This window comes from Narcine bancroftii, chromosome 11 (assembly GCF_036971445.1).
Source record: "Narcine bancroftii isolate sNarBan1 chromosome 11, sNarBan1.hap1, whole genome shotgun sequence".
Taxonomy (NCBI): Eukaryota; Metazoa; Chordata; class Chondrichthyes; order Torpediniformes; family Narcinidae; genus Narcine; species Narcine bancroftii.
In genome coordinates, this window is record NC_091479.1 from 63,823,512 (window position 1) to 63,840,316 (window position 16,805).

Genomic DNA, 16,805 nt, shown 5'->3' on the forward strand with positions numbered 1-16,805 from the left:
CGGCCATTCAGTGTTCCAGAATAGGAATGGGGGTTTGGCCTTTCACACTAGACCACTCCTAACCAGGGGCCTGAACGCTTTCATATTTGCAAGGATTAATCCCCGGTGTTTGGTCTGTTCTACCTTTAATAGGAAGTGCCTGCAATGCAATTGCCAGTTTCACACTTGCCTGATCTCAACGCCGGTGTCCGCAGACACCAGGGATTGTACTAGGGGGTCAAGGCCTGCAATCCCCAGCATGAGATGACATCATCTGATGCTGGCATTGAGCAGATTTTACTTTCACATTTGCCACTTTAAAGGCCGATTGGCATCCGATTCCTGGGATCACTGGCAAGTGTGAAAGGGATTTAACACTTGAATAACTACATGCATGAGGGGGTATAGGAGGATGTGGGACTAAAGTAGGACAGCACATTGTTCAGCATGCACAAGCTGGGCCTGTTTCTGTGCGATAAAACTCTGACCCATGTGACAGTGAAACACTCACAGCATGAAGCTGCATACCTGACACATGTCTTGCATCAATATTGCGGACTGCTTCCAACTGTACTGAGAGATGGGGTTCTGGAATTTGATGTCGCAGAATATTCCATGGCTGACGTTTCCATTAATTCATGTCCAGTTATATTCAAGTATCCAGCATAACTATTCTTCACAGTTTTCCCATGGGTTTCTGGACTTTGATCTTCTGAAATTTTCTCTGTCCTAATAGATACTGGATTAAAAATGCTGTTTGACAACTCAGAAAGAACACTGTTGAACTCTTCATGCTCTAGGACTTTAAGTTTTATTTCACTACTAAGATCCACATTAGGCTCACATTCTTTCAGACTTTCTTCATCTCTGAAAGGCCATGTTGGCAGTGCAGTTAAACATTTGCCCTGGTTTATGAGTTCATGATTTTCATGTGTACTGTTTCTCCTTTCATTCATATTCATGCCAAGAAGAGTCATCTTTGATTTTCCAGCTTCATTTTCATTGTCCCCAGATGCACATTCGCCCAGCTTGTTGCTCATTTGCTCACTGCTGCTTTGAAGGTAAGATTTTGGGCTGCAGGGTTCCAGTGGCACTTTTAATAAAGTCGCATCCATCCATTTACCCATTTTGTCTTCATCAGTCAATAAATGGGATATCCCAGCTCTCTCCACCAACTTAGGTTCTCCAGACACTCCTCCAATTTTTTCTCCTTCATTGCACTGGTTATACAATCCATGTGGGTGAGATATTTCTCCATGAAACTGGCTCCCATTGACAGCTGAAGTGAAATCAAATTGGAAGTGATGTAACGTACTCAACTTGAGAATGCTCTCATTTAATTCCTCTTCACTGCCTGCAGTATACATTCCAAGTCTACTACATATCCCACACTCACAACCTAATCCATTCTCGGGCTCTTGAATTGGACAATGCATTTCTGTACATTCTTTGGAAGGAGACCAGAAACGTAAAATGGACTCGGTTGACATTTCAAAATCGTCTTTCATGTGAAATTCATCTTTGCGGAAAAAACTCTGATTCATTGTCTCTCTAGAACTCAGGCAGCAGAGAGCAGACGATTCCTTATCCACTGCATTTGTGCAGTCTTCAGCTGAGCTATTATTACAACTTAAGTTTCCAGGCAGGGACTTGGAAATGTTTGCAGAAGCAGTAAATTCACTTGCATGCTTATTATCTGCAGGAATTCTACTCTTGTTCATCTCTGGATGGAAGCTGTTCACAGACTGATTAGTCATGGTGGTAAACATGTCACCCAAGTGTATAGAAGAGTTGTTTTTGGAAGGAACAATATCCTGACTGGATAACTCAGTCACATGGTCTTCCTTTGAGCTTACTCCTAAATTTGTTCCAATTGATGGTAATCCTTTACCATTTATCAATTTTGCCTTTTGTTTCATTCGGCGAACAGAGAAATTGCACACTTTTCTGAAATATCTCTGAAGCTCTTGACCATTGTTTCCCAAAGATCCTGAAATGATGCTATTTATAGAGGTCATGTCTTTGCAGTACTCCGAAAGCGAATATACAAATGTGATCCTAATCCCTGATGGCAGGCCCATTTCAGGAGTTTTGTGGGGTACCACAGCAGTGCGTCTACTTCGCGCCTCCTCTTGCACCAGACAACCCTTGTCAAGACATTCCTGCCCCACTGTCATACCAATGGGCTTTAATACATCATTACTGTTGTGAAGTAATGAATGAATACCCGATGCTGGAATTGTGCATGGTGATTTTCGAAGCACTCCTTGCGTTGAATGTGGAGGGGCTAAAGCAATACAATCGTCACAATTCAGTGTATCATCAGCTGATAAAACCTCAGCATTGCGCCAAGGAACTTCTCCCTGGGTAGAATTTGAATATCTAAAGCTTTCTTTTCTGTCAAGCAGTTTATTTTCATCACTGACCTGGACCAGTGAATTAGACATTCCCATTGTTTCAATGGCCTCCATAATTACATTTTGCGGAGCTGGATTCTGCTGCTTGCCAAACTTTATACATGAATCAAAATGCCTATCCATTATGTTCTTCTTATTTCTGACCATATTTACAGATATAACTGGCATTTTACTCAAAGATAAAATATTTGAGGTATTTCCTAAATGATTCCCATGCCAATCCCCACCCAAATCCACAGGTTGTTTGGAAGCAGTATTTATTCGAGTTAAGTGTGCCACTCCTACAGGGGATGAACTGACAGGTGAAGATGGCAGATGATTTTCTGTACCTGGTGGGGAACTGTCATTGTGCCATCTTACATCTTTGAATTGAATTGCAGCAGTGTGTTGATGCATTTTTATTTTGTCACTGGATGGATTATCAAGTAAATTTTCGCAGCCTTCTGTGCCAGCTTGAATTGAAGCAACAGCCAACTGAGTCTCTGTGTTTGAAGTCCCATTTGTCTTTGAAAGTAAACCATCTTCTACACTACTCAGTACAATTGCATTTTGATCACCCTTCACTTGAATATTAGACTGATGAAGAGAGCTTAATTGGTTCATTCCATTCAGTTTCAGTTTACCGACTGTGTTGTCATTGTGCAAAGGATCATCTAGTGCATTGAGCTTATATTGGGTTTCTCTCATGTTAAACATAGCATCAGTTGAACCATTTGTGCTTACTGTCCAATCAGTAGAATCCACTGAGTTTTGCTTTTCACTTTGTGGAATCGGTGGCAGACGTACGTCTGTGTTCTGCTGTAATTCTATACAGGAAATGTTATCTTGAAAAGACTTCTTGGTATTTACTTCTGCACTGGGAATCAATGATGTTGGAATTTCTGTACTTCCTCCTTCATTATTTTCTGGAATAATCCCAAGGGAACGTAAAATGAATTCTAAGGTATCTGATTCCTTTGCTAAAGATTCATCAGGATTTGATACCAAAGTTAGTTTCTCAGAAACTCGTTCTGGGGATGAATTACATATCTTACTGTCATTGATTGTACAAATGTCAGAAGCTGAGGACATTTTTCCTATGAGATGTCCTGCAGGAACGTCAATGCTGGCTTTGTAGTCTGATCCTGCATCACATGGGAAATGGTCTGACTGACCACTGGACAATATGGGAGTTGGTACGGGAGAAACTATGCCCCTATCCGGAAACTCTTTCAGAACTGAAAGATCACCCTTTTGGTCATTTAATCCTGCATTTGAGAAGTGGACCATTTTAGTGGCATCTTTTTGCACTCTACTTAACTCTTCAGATATGAAAGCCAGGTTTTTGTGGGAACTCGCTGAAGCTGGAGTGCAGTCACTGGCAGGGTATCCCCTTGTCTGCTGCTTTTTTGTGATGCTTTGAGGAGATGATACAGCGTCCATTTTGCATGTAGGTTGTGGGTCCTTTGATCTTACACTTGAGCATTCTGGTACCATACCCACAGGCAAATTTGAGAAAACTGAATTCTTGACTTGATCAGTTGAGTCATGAAGTTTAAGCCTTATCAATGCCCAATCTGTTTTGTCTCCTAACTGTTTCAAGGGAGTTGATTCTTTCTCGTCTAACCTTTTTGGCAGAGCAACTTCAACTTCCTGCCTCTCGAAGGCTCTTGAATGTGAATGAGCGGAATGGTTCAATACATTAATGTATGACGCGTGCTCACCGTGCTCATTATCTGCAGCTTGGTTGCCATGAAATGACTGTACAGTACCAATAAATCCATTCATATGGTCCACTGCAGATGAGGATGGCTGAATGGTGGTGGAAGGGGCTTCCACCTTCTGACGTTTTGAATGATCATATGTTTTATTTATATATGAACCTTGCAACATATTATACAATGCTTCAATTTCCTTTAAACTTTGTTCGTCATACTGAAAAGCATTTGTCTTCAGGTCTGGGGTGTCTGTCTGGTGAAGATCTGCAGCATTTCTGGTATCCATTAACTGTGCAAAATGATGACTGTTTCCGTTGTTTTGCTTTGATCCAAGGTCATTAGAATTAACAGATGACAAAGTTACCAGATTCTTGGTGCTGCAATTTAAACAGTTGAATGAATAACTTTCTAAATTGCAATCAGCTCCTAAATCCCCAAACTGGTTACTTGAATGGGAGGTGGTTGCATCATGTTGGCCAACAGAATGCTCCTTGTGAGGTTGGATAGATGGAGCAGCTTGTTCTGTCATTGGATGGAAATGTTGGTGTGAACCTTGATTTGGAAAAACAATATTGTTCATATTTTCACTCTGGGTAAAATTATTGCTCATTGACAGGACATTGCTCAAACCCATAAAATCTGAAAAAGCTTTTGGGTTTGTGGTCAAGGACGTAGGATTAACTTGTGCAATTTGTAAGTTCTTTCCTTTCCACTGAGTTCCTCTTTCTTTCTGTAACCTCTGAGATACTGTTAAAGGATACGATTGACAGATCTCTTCACATCCATTCACTGAATTGACAGAGTTTTGAGGTGCTATACAAGACATGCTTTCTGCTGCATATTGGCAGGATTGCATCTTTGCAGGATTATGCTGTGCACCTAGCCTCTGACCAGGCTGTGAGGTTGTTCTCTTTCTTTCTATATACTCAAATGCAAAAATCAATGCTCTCAATTCTTTGCTTGTAAGTTCTGAAAGAAACTTCAATACATCAATAGGTTTTCTCTTCCTTGGATTTTGAGGGCTCTTTTGAGAGTAGGTGTCTGAAATGTTTTGCCTTCTGCAGCTGGATTTATAATCCAACCCATGATTTTGAACAGCCATGCCATTGCCCATCTGAGTGGCTATTGCCAAGACTGAAGTAGATCTAAAACAATCTGGGCTGGGCATCTGAGTAGGTTTATTGCCAATTGCAAGGGTTCCTTGCACATTCATAGGTGCTTCTTTGTGACGAAGTTTCATGAAATAATTTTGAGTTGGTTCTTGTGGAACTGTAATGCCTCCTCTTTGTAGCGCTTGTATCCTCTCTCCCTGTTGACCAGTTTCAAACATGTTGGGAGCAATCGACTCTTTGTAAGCTCCAATACAAGCATTTTGGGATGGTTCTAAATGATGATGGTGTGCATTGGAAGTTGGCCAATTAAACCTGTGGCTGGAAGATCCATAAATGGGCACTTGCTGGTAATTGGGTGTCTGCTTATTCCAGTAGCGTCCAGCTTGTTCAGCAGCAAACTGCGTCATTCCATCAGACCAACTTGGAGGTTGCTCTGAGGCAGGATACATCTTGCATTTGTGCAGAAGGGACCTGAGCTGAGTGACTCTGAAGCTCTTAGCACTCGCTTCCATTCCAGTGGAAGCAGGATTCTGATGCTGTGGGAAATTCCTTCCAGTTCGATGGGCATCTTGGTTCCAGTGGGTTGGCCAGTTTTGGGAAGGCACAAACTCTTGAGAAGTTTGAAAGGTGGATGGAATGGATTGCACTGATCGATGTTGAAAGGAGGTGGGCTGATTCCGAGTTGACGAAAACCTTGAATAAGCAGCTCTTTCAGATTGGGGGTCTCCAGTTGCAGTAGACATGAGCTTGGAAAGATGAAAACTAGAATTATAACAAGATGATGATAATTCATTTGGTGGATAGGGAAGTCGAACTGTTGCATCAGGTGGATTGATTGATGCTGGCACATTTAGAGAATAGGAAGATCCAGAGAGAGCCTTCCAAGGCAGGCAATTTGATGAAGGCATTTCATTAAAAGCCTGGGAGACTGGATTGTGGAAACCTTGGTGACCATAGTTGTCTGGAATACCACGTTGCATTTTTCATCCCTTGGATACACGTTATTCAGTGTTGTTCTATTCATTTATAATTAATTCCAGACCTGTAAAGAATAAAGTTAAAATATTAACCCAAACCTGAAGAGACTGCCCAAGATTCAAAATTCAAGATTATTGGTCACATTTTTGTTTTTCTGTTATATTTTTCAATGTCAACCTTTCCTTTCCTTTCTTTTTGAATATTTTAGAAAATGAAGTTCACAAAACAAAAGAAACTTAAAGGATAGAAAGAAGCCAATTTCCCAATTAGTCTGTGTTGTTGACTGTCTCAAACAAGATTGCACATTTGAGGTTTATGTCTGAAACCTTGTAAATTCCTCTTAGTTAATGTTTGCCTAACTTTCTCAAATTATTTGCCGTGTCATCTACCATCATTTTTTTCATGTATAATTTCTAGAAACGGAGAATTTTAGACCAAGGTCTCAATGTGGACAAGACAAATGAGGTAATCATGGACTTCAGGACAAGGAATGACCACTACACATTAACAACTTTGTAGTAGAATGGAGAGCAACAGGTTCCTTGGAGTTCACTTAACTAGAGACTTATCATGCACATTCAACATCTCCTCATTTGTCAGGAAGGTGCAACAGTGACTGCACTTCCTGAGAAGACTGAAGTGGGCAAAGTTATTGGCCATCATTATGTCAACCTTCTATAGGAGCACTGTCGAGAGCATCCTAGCCAGCTGCATTACAGTGTGGTACGGTTGCCACAGAAGTCGATCCACACGACCTTCCACTACCCTCCCCCACCCATCCATGGGTGTGATGTACTGGGATTGTTGTCTTAAGAGGGAATGCAAAATCATTGAGGAACCCTTCAACCTTTCAGCTCCTCCTATTGGGGAAGAGATGCAGGAGTACCACCAGGGTAAGGAACAGCTTCTTCCCATGGGCAGTGAAAATGCTGAATGACTCACACAAATCATCTAGGATTCTCGTTTATACAGAACACTATTTATTTATTTTTATCGATAAAATACTTGTCCTGCATGTGTATTATTTTGTCTGTATGAGTGTTATGTCTGGTTGTGTGTCTGCATGTATTGTACCTAGGCCATGCAAATGCTGTTTGGTCAGGTTGTACTTGTACAATTAGATGACAATAAATTTTACTTGACTTGATTTGACTGGAAATAAAAAAATAATTCTGATATCCTGCCCGATGAATCTTTTGCTGATGAATTAGGAACTTTTCCAAATGCAACTTTGGTATAAGGTTATAACCTTGGTAAAACTCCGGAGTTTTTCCTGCACTTTTTCTCTCGCTCTGGCTTATACCCTGGCAGGTCAAGATAGTGGTTTTTTTAATTTGATTACTTGCAGTACTTATCATGGACAATAAGAATGGGCATCCAAGCTGGGGGTTGACTGGAATCAAATAAACTGGACTCCAATCCACCTGTTAAGGAAAAAAACTATTTATAATGCCATGTCCTGGGGATGTGGTGCAGAAGTCTGGGGTGACAAATGAGTTCATGAGAAAGAGTGGGGTGAAGTGCTGAGTGGTGAATCAATGGTACAGGAGTAAAATGAAGATTATGTTGAGGTGGAGCAGTTGGTGTAAGTTGGTTGGATGGTTGTTGATGGTGTAGGGGTTAATTGGGGAATAATGGGGGAATGTTGATGGTGAAAGTGGTTGTGAAGCTGCTCCCACAGCGTAGTTCAGGAGGGAATTCCAACATATAGACCCAGCCAAAATGAAGCTAATATGTTTCCAATTCAAGATTGCGAGCGATTTGGAGGGAAACCAATAGGTGGTGGTGTCTTTAATTTTTTTCCAGGTTTGGGAAGCACTGTCAGTGGCTAAATAGAGAAATTGAAACCCATTTTATGGATGATATTCACTGCAGCCACTCTGCGCTACTCATAGAAGGAATGAATGAATAGGGCGGGGGAAGAGGTACATTAAGCAGGTCGCACTGTATATGTGTGAAAAAGAAAAAGTGTGTAGCATGGCTAATGTGATTTATGGTGTGAAAAATAAAAAATTTAAAAAAAAAAAAAGCAGGTCGCTTGGTTCTCGATAGTGTCAGGCTCGGTGGCAAGGTTAGCATAGCTGTTAGTGCAAAGCCTTTGCAATGCCAGCGATCGGGACTGGAACGAGGTTCAGATCCAGCGCTGTCTGTAAGGAGTTTGTATGTTCAGCCCATGTCTGCTTGGGTTTTCCACGGGGGCTCTGGTTTACTCCCACTGTTCAAATATGTACCGGGGGTGTAAGTTAATAGGGTGAAAATTGGGCGTCACGGACTTGTGGGTCGAAATGGCTTGTTACTATTTTTTTTAAAAAGCTCCTTGCCTGTTGGAGCTGCACTTATTCATCCAAATTGAGAATATTCCATCAAATATCAAATCCCTTGTAAAAGTCAGAAATGCTTTGGGGTGCCAGAAAGTTGCCAAAAATATTCATCAACTTCTGATAGCCTACTCTCCATTCTCCTCCCTTCCCCTCTGATTTCTTTCCTCCAGTTCTCCACCCCCATCCTTCTCCATTCATGGATCCATCCCTCCTCCCCCTGCTTGCTGGTGTGCCCTCCCTCTCTTATCCACTTATTACCTCCTGCCTTTGGGACCGTGCTCCTCCCCCTGAACCCCCTCCCCCCCACCATTTTGTTCAGGTGGCTGCTGTAGTGTGGATTGTGAAGGGTCATGTGGCCTCTCTGTCTAGAACAGGGGCAGGCCCCCTTTGCCATGTGTGGGCTAGATTAAGTGTCAGTGCTACCATAAATTAAATAAATGTTGAAAGAGAGACATTATGTAATTTAAGTTTTTGATTGTCTCTGCTTGAAGTATGTAATGAACAATGTATGAACGTAACTGACAATAATCCACAGAGAAAGTTCAAGCAACGAGATCAACTGTATTCCTTCCAAAAAAAATTACGATGATGTGTTTCAGGTCAGGGAAAGCATCTTCAAATCTGGAAATGCACCAAAAATCACGTTAGTCAAAAAAATGACACAATAAAATAAACCCGTAGAAGTCATAAAGGAGAATTCGTCAAAATGAACACAAAATAACTAACCCCAAAACAGACAGCAGAGAGAGGGGGAGAATGTCACAGTGGAGAGGGGGAATGTCACACAAAGACAGGGTGAGCCTCACACAAAGAGAGGGGACTCTCACATAGAGAGAGGAAGTGACAGAGAGAGGGATTTTTGCACAGATGGGGGAGCCTGAGAGAGAATGAGAGATTCACAGAGATGCAGGTGATTGCAGAAAGATGAGGAGTCACACAGAGAGATGGTGTAATATACACACAGAAAAGGTCTCACAAACAGAAACAGGAAGTGAGAGAGACAGATAAGTTGAAAGACTCTTACAGAAAGAGGTGGAGTTGCAGAGAAAGAGAGAGATGGAATCTCAGACACCAAAATGATATCACCATGGGAGGGGGAGATCATCATAGGGGGTCTCAGAAAGAGGGCGGGGGGGAGTTACAGGCAGAAGGCGGGGGGGGGGGGGGGGGGGGTGGAGTCTCATGCAGAGGGTGGGGGGAGGAGTCTCGCGCAGAGGCTGGGGGGAGGAGTCTTGCGCAGAGGCTGGGAGGGGTCTCCAATGCAGAGCAGGTGAACCATGCACAGAGTGGGTGGGCTGCGCACTGAGCTGGAGCTCACACCAAAGGGGGCACCTGCACACTGTGCCAGATAAACTTCCCTGGTCTAGAATCTGGTGGAAATGTGGATCACGGAGAGTATTGTGACCTCTCTGTCTAGAATCTGGTGGGAATGTGGATTGTGGAGGGTAATGTGCCCTCTCTGGCTGGAGACCTGGTCAGAGGTCACCTCACCTGCCAATCAAGTTAGATCTGCCCACCTGTGAGACTGATGCGTTGCTGGCCCTGAGACCAGGTGGTTACATCTGCATGGTTAATGCTGGAAATTAGGTTTATATGTGTATACTTGTGAGCTGTAATTAATTTACTGTTTGTTAGTGTACCGTGTCTGCTGGAGATAGAGAGGGCAGTGGGTACCATGTGTTTAAACCTTGTGTTCCCAATCAGGAGTTGAGAATGATTTATTGCCAGTGATTTATTTGCCCAGATGTATATTTATTTATGTATTATTACTGTGTATGTGTTTGTTAGTTGTGACCATTTCTGAATTCCAGGGTGCAAACTATGGGCAGCTCCAGGGGGCCGATTGCAATGGGCCAGTCACAGGTCCCAAGCACCATGTATATACTCGTTTCTTCTCTTTGGCTTGGCTTCGCGGACGAAGATTTATGGAGGGGGTAAAAAGTCCACGTCAGCTGCAGGCTCGTTTGTGGCTGACAAGTCCGATGCGGGACAGGCAGACACGATTGCAGCGGTTGCAAGGGAAAATTTGTTGGTTGGGGTTGGGTGTTGGGTTTTTCCTCCTTTGCCTTTTGTCAGTGAGGTGGGCTCTGCGGTCTTCTTCAAAGGAGGTTGCTGCCCGCCAAACTGTGAGGCGCCAAGATGCACGGTTTGAGGCGTTATCAGGCCACTGGCGGTGGTCAATGTGGCAGGCACCAAGAGATTTCTTTAGGCAGTCCTTGTACCTTTTCTTTGGTGCACCTCTGTCACGGTGGCCAGTGGAGAGCTCGCCATATAACACGATCTTGGGAAGGCGATGGTCCTCCATTCTGGAGACATGACCCATCCAGCGCAGCTGGATCTTCAGCAGCGTGGACTCGATGCTGTCGACCTCTGCCATCTCGAGTACTTCGACGTTAGGGGTGTAAGCGCTCCAATGGATGTTGAGGATGGAGCGGAGACAACGCTGGTGGAAGCGTTCTAGGAGCCGTAGGTGGTGCCGGTAGAGGACCCATGATTCGGAGCCGAACAGGAGTGTGGGTAATGACAACGGCTCTGTATACGCTTATCTTTGTGAGGTTTTTCAGTTGGTTGTTTTTCCAGACTCTTTTGTGTAGTCTTCCAAAGGCGCTATTTGCCTTGGCGAGTCTGTTGTCTATCTCATTGTCGATCCTTGCATCTGATGAAATGGTGCAGCCGAGATAGGTAAACTGGTTGACCGTAAACTGGTTGACCCACACTCCTGTTCGGCTCCGAATCATGGGTCCTCTACCGGCACCACCTACGGCTCCTAGAACGCTTCCACCAGCGTTGTCTCCGCTCCACCCTCAACATCCATTGGAGCGCTTTCATCCCTAACGTCGAAGTACTCGAGATGGCAGAGGTCGACACCATTGAGTCCACGCTGCTGAAGATCCAGCTGCGCTGGATGGGTCACGTCTCCAGAATGGAGGACCATCGCCTTCCCAAGATCGTGTTATATGGCGAGCTCTCCACTGGCCACCGTGACAGAGGTGCACCAAAGAAAAGGTACAAGGACTGCCTAAAGAAATCTCTTGGTGCCTGCCACATTGACCACCGCCAGTGGCCTGATAACGCCTCAAACCGTGCATCTTGACGCCTCACAGTTTGGCGGGCAGCAACCTCCTTTGAAGAAGACCACAGAGCCCACCTCACTAACAAAAGGCAAAGGAGGAAAAACCTAACACCCAACCCCAACCAACCAATTTTCCCCTGCAACCGCTGCAACCGTGTCTGCCTGTCCCGCATCGGACTTGTCAGCCACAAACGAGCCTGCAGCTGACGTGAACTTTTTACCCCCTCCATAAATCTTCGTCCGCTAAGCCAAGCCAAAGAAGAAACATGGTATTCTGTACCTGTGGGTGATGGGTGCTAAAGAAGTTAAACCCTTGTTTCTTAATATACCATGCCTATGTGCTGTGTACATAAATCTGTCAGTATGTGCCCTTTTTGTGAATTCCCCTGTGGATAAATAAAGCCCACTGTTTATTCATAACATGTGTCCAGCCTTGATCCTCTTTGAACCCATCAAACCTATTCTTGAACACAACTCTTACACTCTGTTCTCTCTCACTTCTCTTTCCCTTTGTCTTCTTTCCTCCAGTTCTCCACCCCCTTCCTTCTCCATTCACGGATCCATCCCTCCGTCCCGTTTGCTGGTGTGTCCTCTCTCTCTTATCCACTTATTACCTCCTGCCTTTGGGACTGGGCTCCTCCCCCTGCCTCTCAGCCACCCCCGCCAACATCCTTTTCGGGTGCCTGCTGCCATTTTTCCAGACCTTGATGAAGGGCTCAAGCCTGAAATGTTGGTTCTGTATCTTTAGCTTTACAAAGTACACTGTTGCTCCAGCATTTTCTTTTTTTTTTACTTCACCACAGTGTCTGCAGACCTTTGTGTTTTACCACATTTTGCATCTGACCCTCTCTGCAGTTGCATTATTGCGTGGCTGGTCCCACTGACTTTGTGGTGAATTGATAGGCTGAAATGTCACCCATTTCACAATATTTGTAATGCAAGTATTACTAAAAATATTTAGATATTTATATAGCATTTAAAAACATTCATTCCAGCAACTCTGCTACCCTCACCATAAACTATTACGGGACCACTGAAAGATCTGTCTGCACTATTGAAATACCCTTTTTCTTATCCACTTTCTGCAAATGTCAATATTTTAAAAATTATTTTATATCTATTATCTTTTTTCTGTGCATGGCATATTGTGGTAATTTAACTTATACCATTGCATTTGGTGTATCTTACCCATCTATGGCTGCCACAAGTAAACATTTCAGTGTACGGATGCACAAGACAATAATCTCTCATACCCTGTACTAATGGCATGATTTACATCACGCTGCTCTCCATTGCAGGCAAAATCTTCGCTAGCATTCTCCTTAATAGACTAATACCTAGTGTTGCCGAAAAAGTCCTCCCAGAATCACAGTGCGGCTTTCGCGCAAACAGAGGAACTACTGACATGGTCTTTGCCCTCAGACAGCTCCAAGAAAAGTGCAGAGAACAAAACAAAGGATTCTATATCACCTTTGTTGACCTCACCAAAGCCTTCAACACTGTGAGCAGGAAAGGGCTTTGGCAAATACTAGAGCGCCTCGGATGCCCCCCACCAAGTTCTCAACATGGTTATCCAACTGCACGAAATCCAACTCCCCACCAAGACTACCACATCTCCATCGGGCACACAAAACTCAAAACGGTCAACCAGTTTACCTACCTCGGCTGCACCATTTCATCTGATGCAAGGATCGAAAACGAGATAGACAACAGACACGCCAAGGCAAATAGCACCTTTGGAAGACTACAAAAAGCGTCTGGAAAAACAACCACCTGAAGAAGCACACAAAGATCTGCATGTACAGAGCCGTTGGTCTCCTGTTCGGTTCCAAATCATGGGTCCTCTACCGGCTCCTAGAACGCTTCCATCAGCGCTGTCTCCGCTCCATCCTCAACATTTATTGGAGTTACCTCATCACCAACATCGACGCTGCTGAAGACCCAACTGGGTGGGTCACATCTCCAGAATGGAGGACCATCGCCTTCCCAAGATCGTGTTATATGGCAAGCTCTCCACTGGCCACCGAGACAGAGGTGCACCAAAGAAGAGGTACAAGGACCTCTTAAAGAAATCTCTTGGTGCCTGCCACATTGACCACCGCCAGTGGGCTGATCTCGCCTCCAACCGTGCATCTTGGCGCCTCAGTTCAGTGGGCAGCAACCTCCTTTGAAGAAGACCGCAGAGCCCACCTCACTGACAAAAGACAAAGGAGGAAAAACCCAACACCTAACCCCAACCCACCAATTTTCCCTTGCAATCGCTGCAACCATGCATCGGACTTGTCAGTCACCAACGAGCCTGCAGCAGACGTGGACAAACCCCTCCATAAATCTTCGTCCGTGAAGCCAAGCCAAAGAAGAAGACATCAGATTTTAAGATGAATAATGCAGTGGTATCTTGGCTCAGCTCTTGCAAGAAATTATTCATTTATAATTTTTTTCAAAAAAGACACCATCACAATTTCAAGCACATTAGCAGGTGATAAACGGACCTTTATCCATTGTCATTCTGGGAAGTGTCAAAGAGCCACCCATCATTCATATGTGATTTCTCCTTCCTTGTTGCTAACAAGGCTGATGTGCAAGAATGATGGTGGAAGAGAATCTGGGTTTCAGCAGATTATTGAGGATTACAATCCTTCCCCCCCCCCCCCCCCCCCCGCCGCCCCCACCCTGCCTGTGTTCTCGGTATTATTTTCACGTGTCACAGATCAATATAGTGGGTTACTGAACCAATATCCCGATCAGTTAGGCTGAAACACAAGAAAGCAAACAAAAATGTGGATGCTGTAAATAAAATAAAAAACCCCAGGAAATGCTGCATTTAGTAAAAACACAAGAATGCTGGAGGAACTCAGGTCTTACAGCGTCCACAGGAACCAAAAAGACATATCCAACATTTTTTTTAACCAAACATACATTACAAAGGACAACCATTCAAAGTCTCTTCCTTCCCTTAGTTCCAATACATTTCCATCACTGTATTTTGTTACATTCATTTCTATTTACATCAGTGGTTCTCAACCTTTTCCTTTCCACTCACATACTATTTTAATATTCCCTATGCCATAGGTGCTCTGTGATTAGTAAGGGATTGCTTTTGATGGTATGTAGGTGGAAAGAAAAAGTTTGAAAACCACTGTTTTAATCATCCCTCATTGACTCGTGATGTGTGTGGTTTCAGAAATCCAAGCAAAATATTTCAAGTAACAATTGGGTCTAGAGCAGTGATTCTCAACCTTCCCTTCCCACTCACCGACCACCTTAAGCAATCCCTTCCTAATCACAGAACCCTGCTGGCATAGGGATTACTTAAAGTGGTCTGTGAGTGGAAAGAAAAAGGTTAAGAACCACTGATTTACACCCTTACCGCCACTGTGGCACCTTGTCATTACACAACCCCCTGTTGTCTTGAGGGGCTTCCCCTTGGTCGCAGCCCCTTAATGTCTGGTAATGGAAGGACTCTTAAGACTGTGGTCCTTCCCCACAGTGCCTTCACGCTGCCTGTGCCTAGCCTCCTTAAGTACTCATCATGTATTCCTGAAACCTGGAATGTGCCAGTTGGCAGCACTCCCACACCGACATCTCCATGGTTTCAGGCAAATCACCAAGTGCATCTTTCACTGAGCTGATGATCTTCCAACAGCTCTGGATGTCTAACTCTCTATGCATCCTCAGGAAAAGCCTGTAGATCAGAGTCCTCTGTTGTGCTCCTGGTGGGGTTGAACTGTGACGACAACACTTGCATTCGATCCACTCTGAGTGAATCTGCATTCTGCAAGGAGGTGGGTGACTGTCTGCTTCCCACTGCAGTCATCTTGGGGTCAACCTTCCAGTGGTACGGGAAGCATCTCTCACCACCAGCCAGTCCAAGTCCAGGTGTTGTTTGTGAGCTCTAGCAATGAGGCAATCTGCCAAATGACCTGGACGATCTGATCTGGGAAACACCCCACCATGTCCATCAGTCTCTCAGTGTCTGCAGGAAGGGGAAGAAGGGACAGGGAGAGGAGCACAGGCCAACAGCCAAGAGGCCACAGGTAGTCATGGATAAAGAGGACTGGAGGAAAGGAAACAGAGGGATAAGGAAAGAGAGAGACTGGGTTGTTGGGGGCAGTGGTGGGGGGTTATTGAGGGGGTTGGCCTAACTGAAACTGAGGTCGGTTACTGCCACCTAGGTGGAGGTGTGGTTCCTGGAATTTGCAGGTGGTTTCAGTTTGACAATGCATGAGACTATGGGCAGCCATGTCAGCATTGAAATGGATGGTCACTGGGAGTTACCTGCTTTTCGAGCAGACAGAGCAAAGGTTCTCAATGAAACAATCTCCCAGTCTGTGTCTAGTCTTCGATGTGGAGGATGCAACAATGGGAGCACCGGATGTAGTATATGACCACTGCAGATTCACAAGTGAAGTGTTGCTTCACTTGGAAGGGTTTTTTGGGGCTATGAATGGTGTGGGTGCAACTGTAGCTGTTCCTGTACTCGCAAGGGCATGTACCAAGGGGCAATTGGTGGGGAGGGAATGATTGACAAAGGAGTTGAGATCAGTCCCTGCTGAAGGCAGAGAGGGAAAGATGTGACTGGTGGTGGGACCACATTGTAGGTGGTAGAAATTGTGGAGGTTGATATATTGGTTGCGGATTGTGGTGGGTTGTAGGCGAGAACAGAGGGAATCCTGTCCTTTCGCATAAAGAGGCAATGGGTCCCAGGGCAGTTGTGCCAGAAATGGAGGATATGCGGGTGAGGGCATATGAGGAACAACACCTCATATTCTGTCTGGGGACACACCAACCATGTGGCACTAACATCAACTTATATTAGCCTCCCTCCCCCATGTTAAAGTTTCCGTGCCTTCCAAACTTTAGAACAATCTTGTTAAAAGCAGCACTTAATTCATTTTGCAAAACTTGAGAATTCAAGATGGCTCGACATTAAGTAAACCTGCCAACTAGTCAGAATCTTCTGCGAATATCCAGTCTCTGCCCTTGATCTCAGTCAGTGGTCAGGCTGGTTCCTGTCCATATGTCCCTTTTTCCCCAACTCTGGAACCAGCATTCTGTAACCATTTGTTTTGATCAAGGACGCAAAACTCTTAGTAGCACCCAAGAGACAGTCAAGAACAGTCCCTGTTCCTGTGAGCTTTTTTCCTACCTTAAGATAAGGAACTAACATTTGGAATCTGGTATAATTTAGCCACATATAAGTTTCATACTTCTTCATTGTAGCCAAG

The 16,805-nt window shown here is 44.3% G+C and overlaps 1 protein-coding gene across 3 annotated transcripts in view; it reads right to left on the reverse strand.

Annotated features, from left to right (window-relative positions):
• The window catches only part of LOC138745818 (uncharacterized), a 52,769-nt gene that overhangs the window by 3,144 nt on the left and 32,820 nt on the right, over positions 1–16,805 (reverse strand). For 2 of the 3 annotated variants that reach the window (XM_069903149.1, XM_069903152.1), the window contains one exon: positions 508–6,247. In XM_069903149.1, coding sequence (XP_069759250.1) covers positions 525–6,185 — 5,661 coding nt within the window. In that variant the 5' untranslated portion in view covers positions 6,186–6,247 and the 3' untranslated portion in view covers positions 508–524. Of the gene's footprint in view, positions 1–507; positions 6,248–9,027; positions 9,126–16,805 lie in introns of all 3 variants that reach the window. The other variant, XM_069903151.1, reaches the window with a different exon arrangement.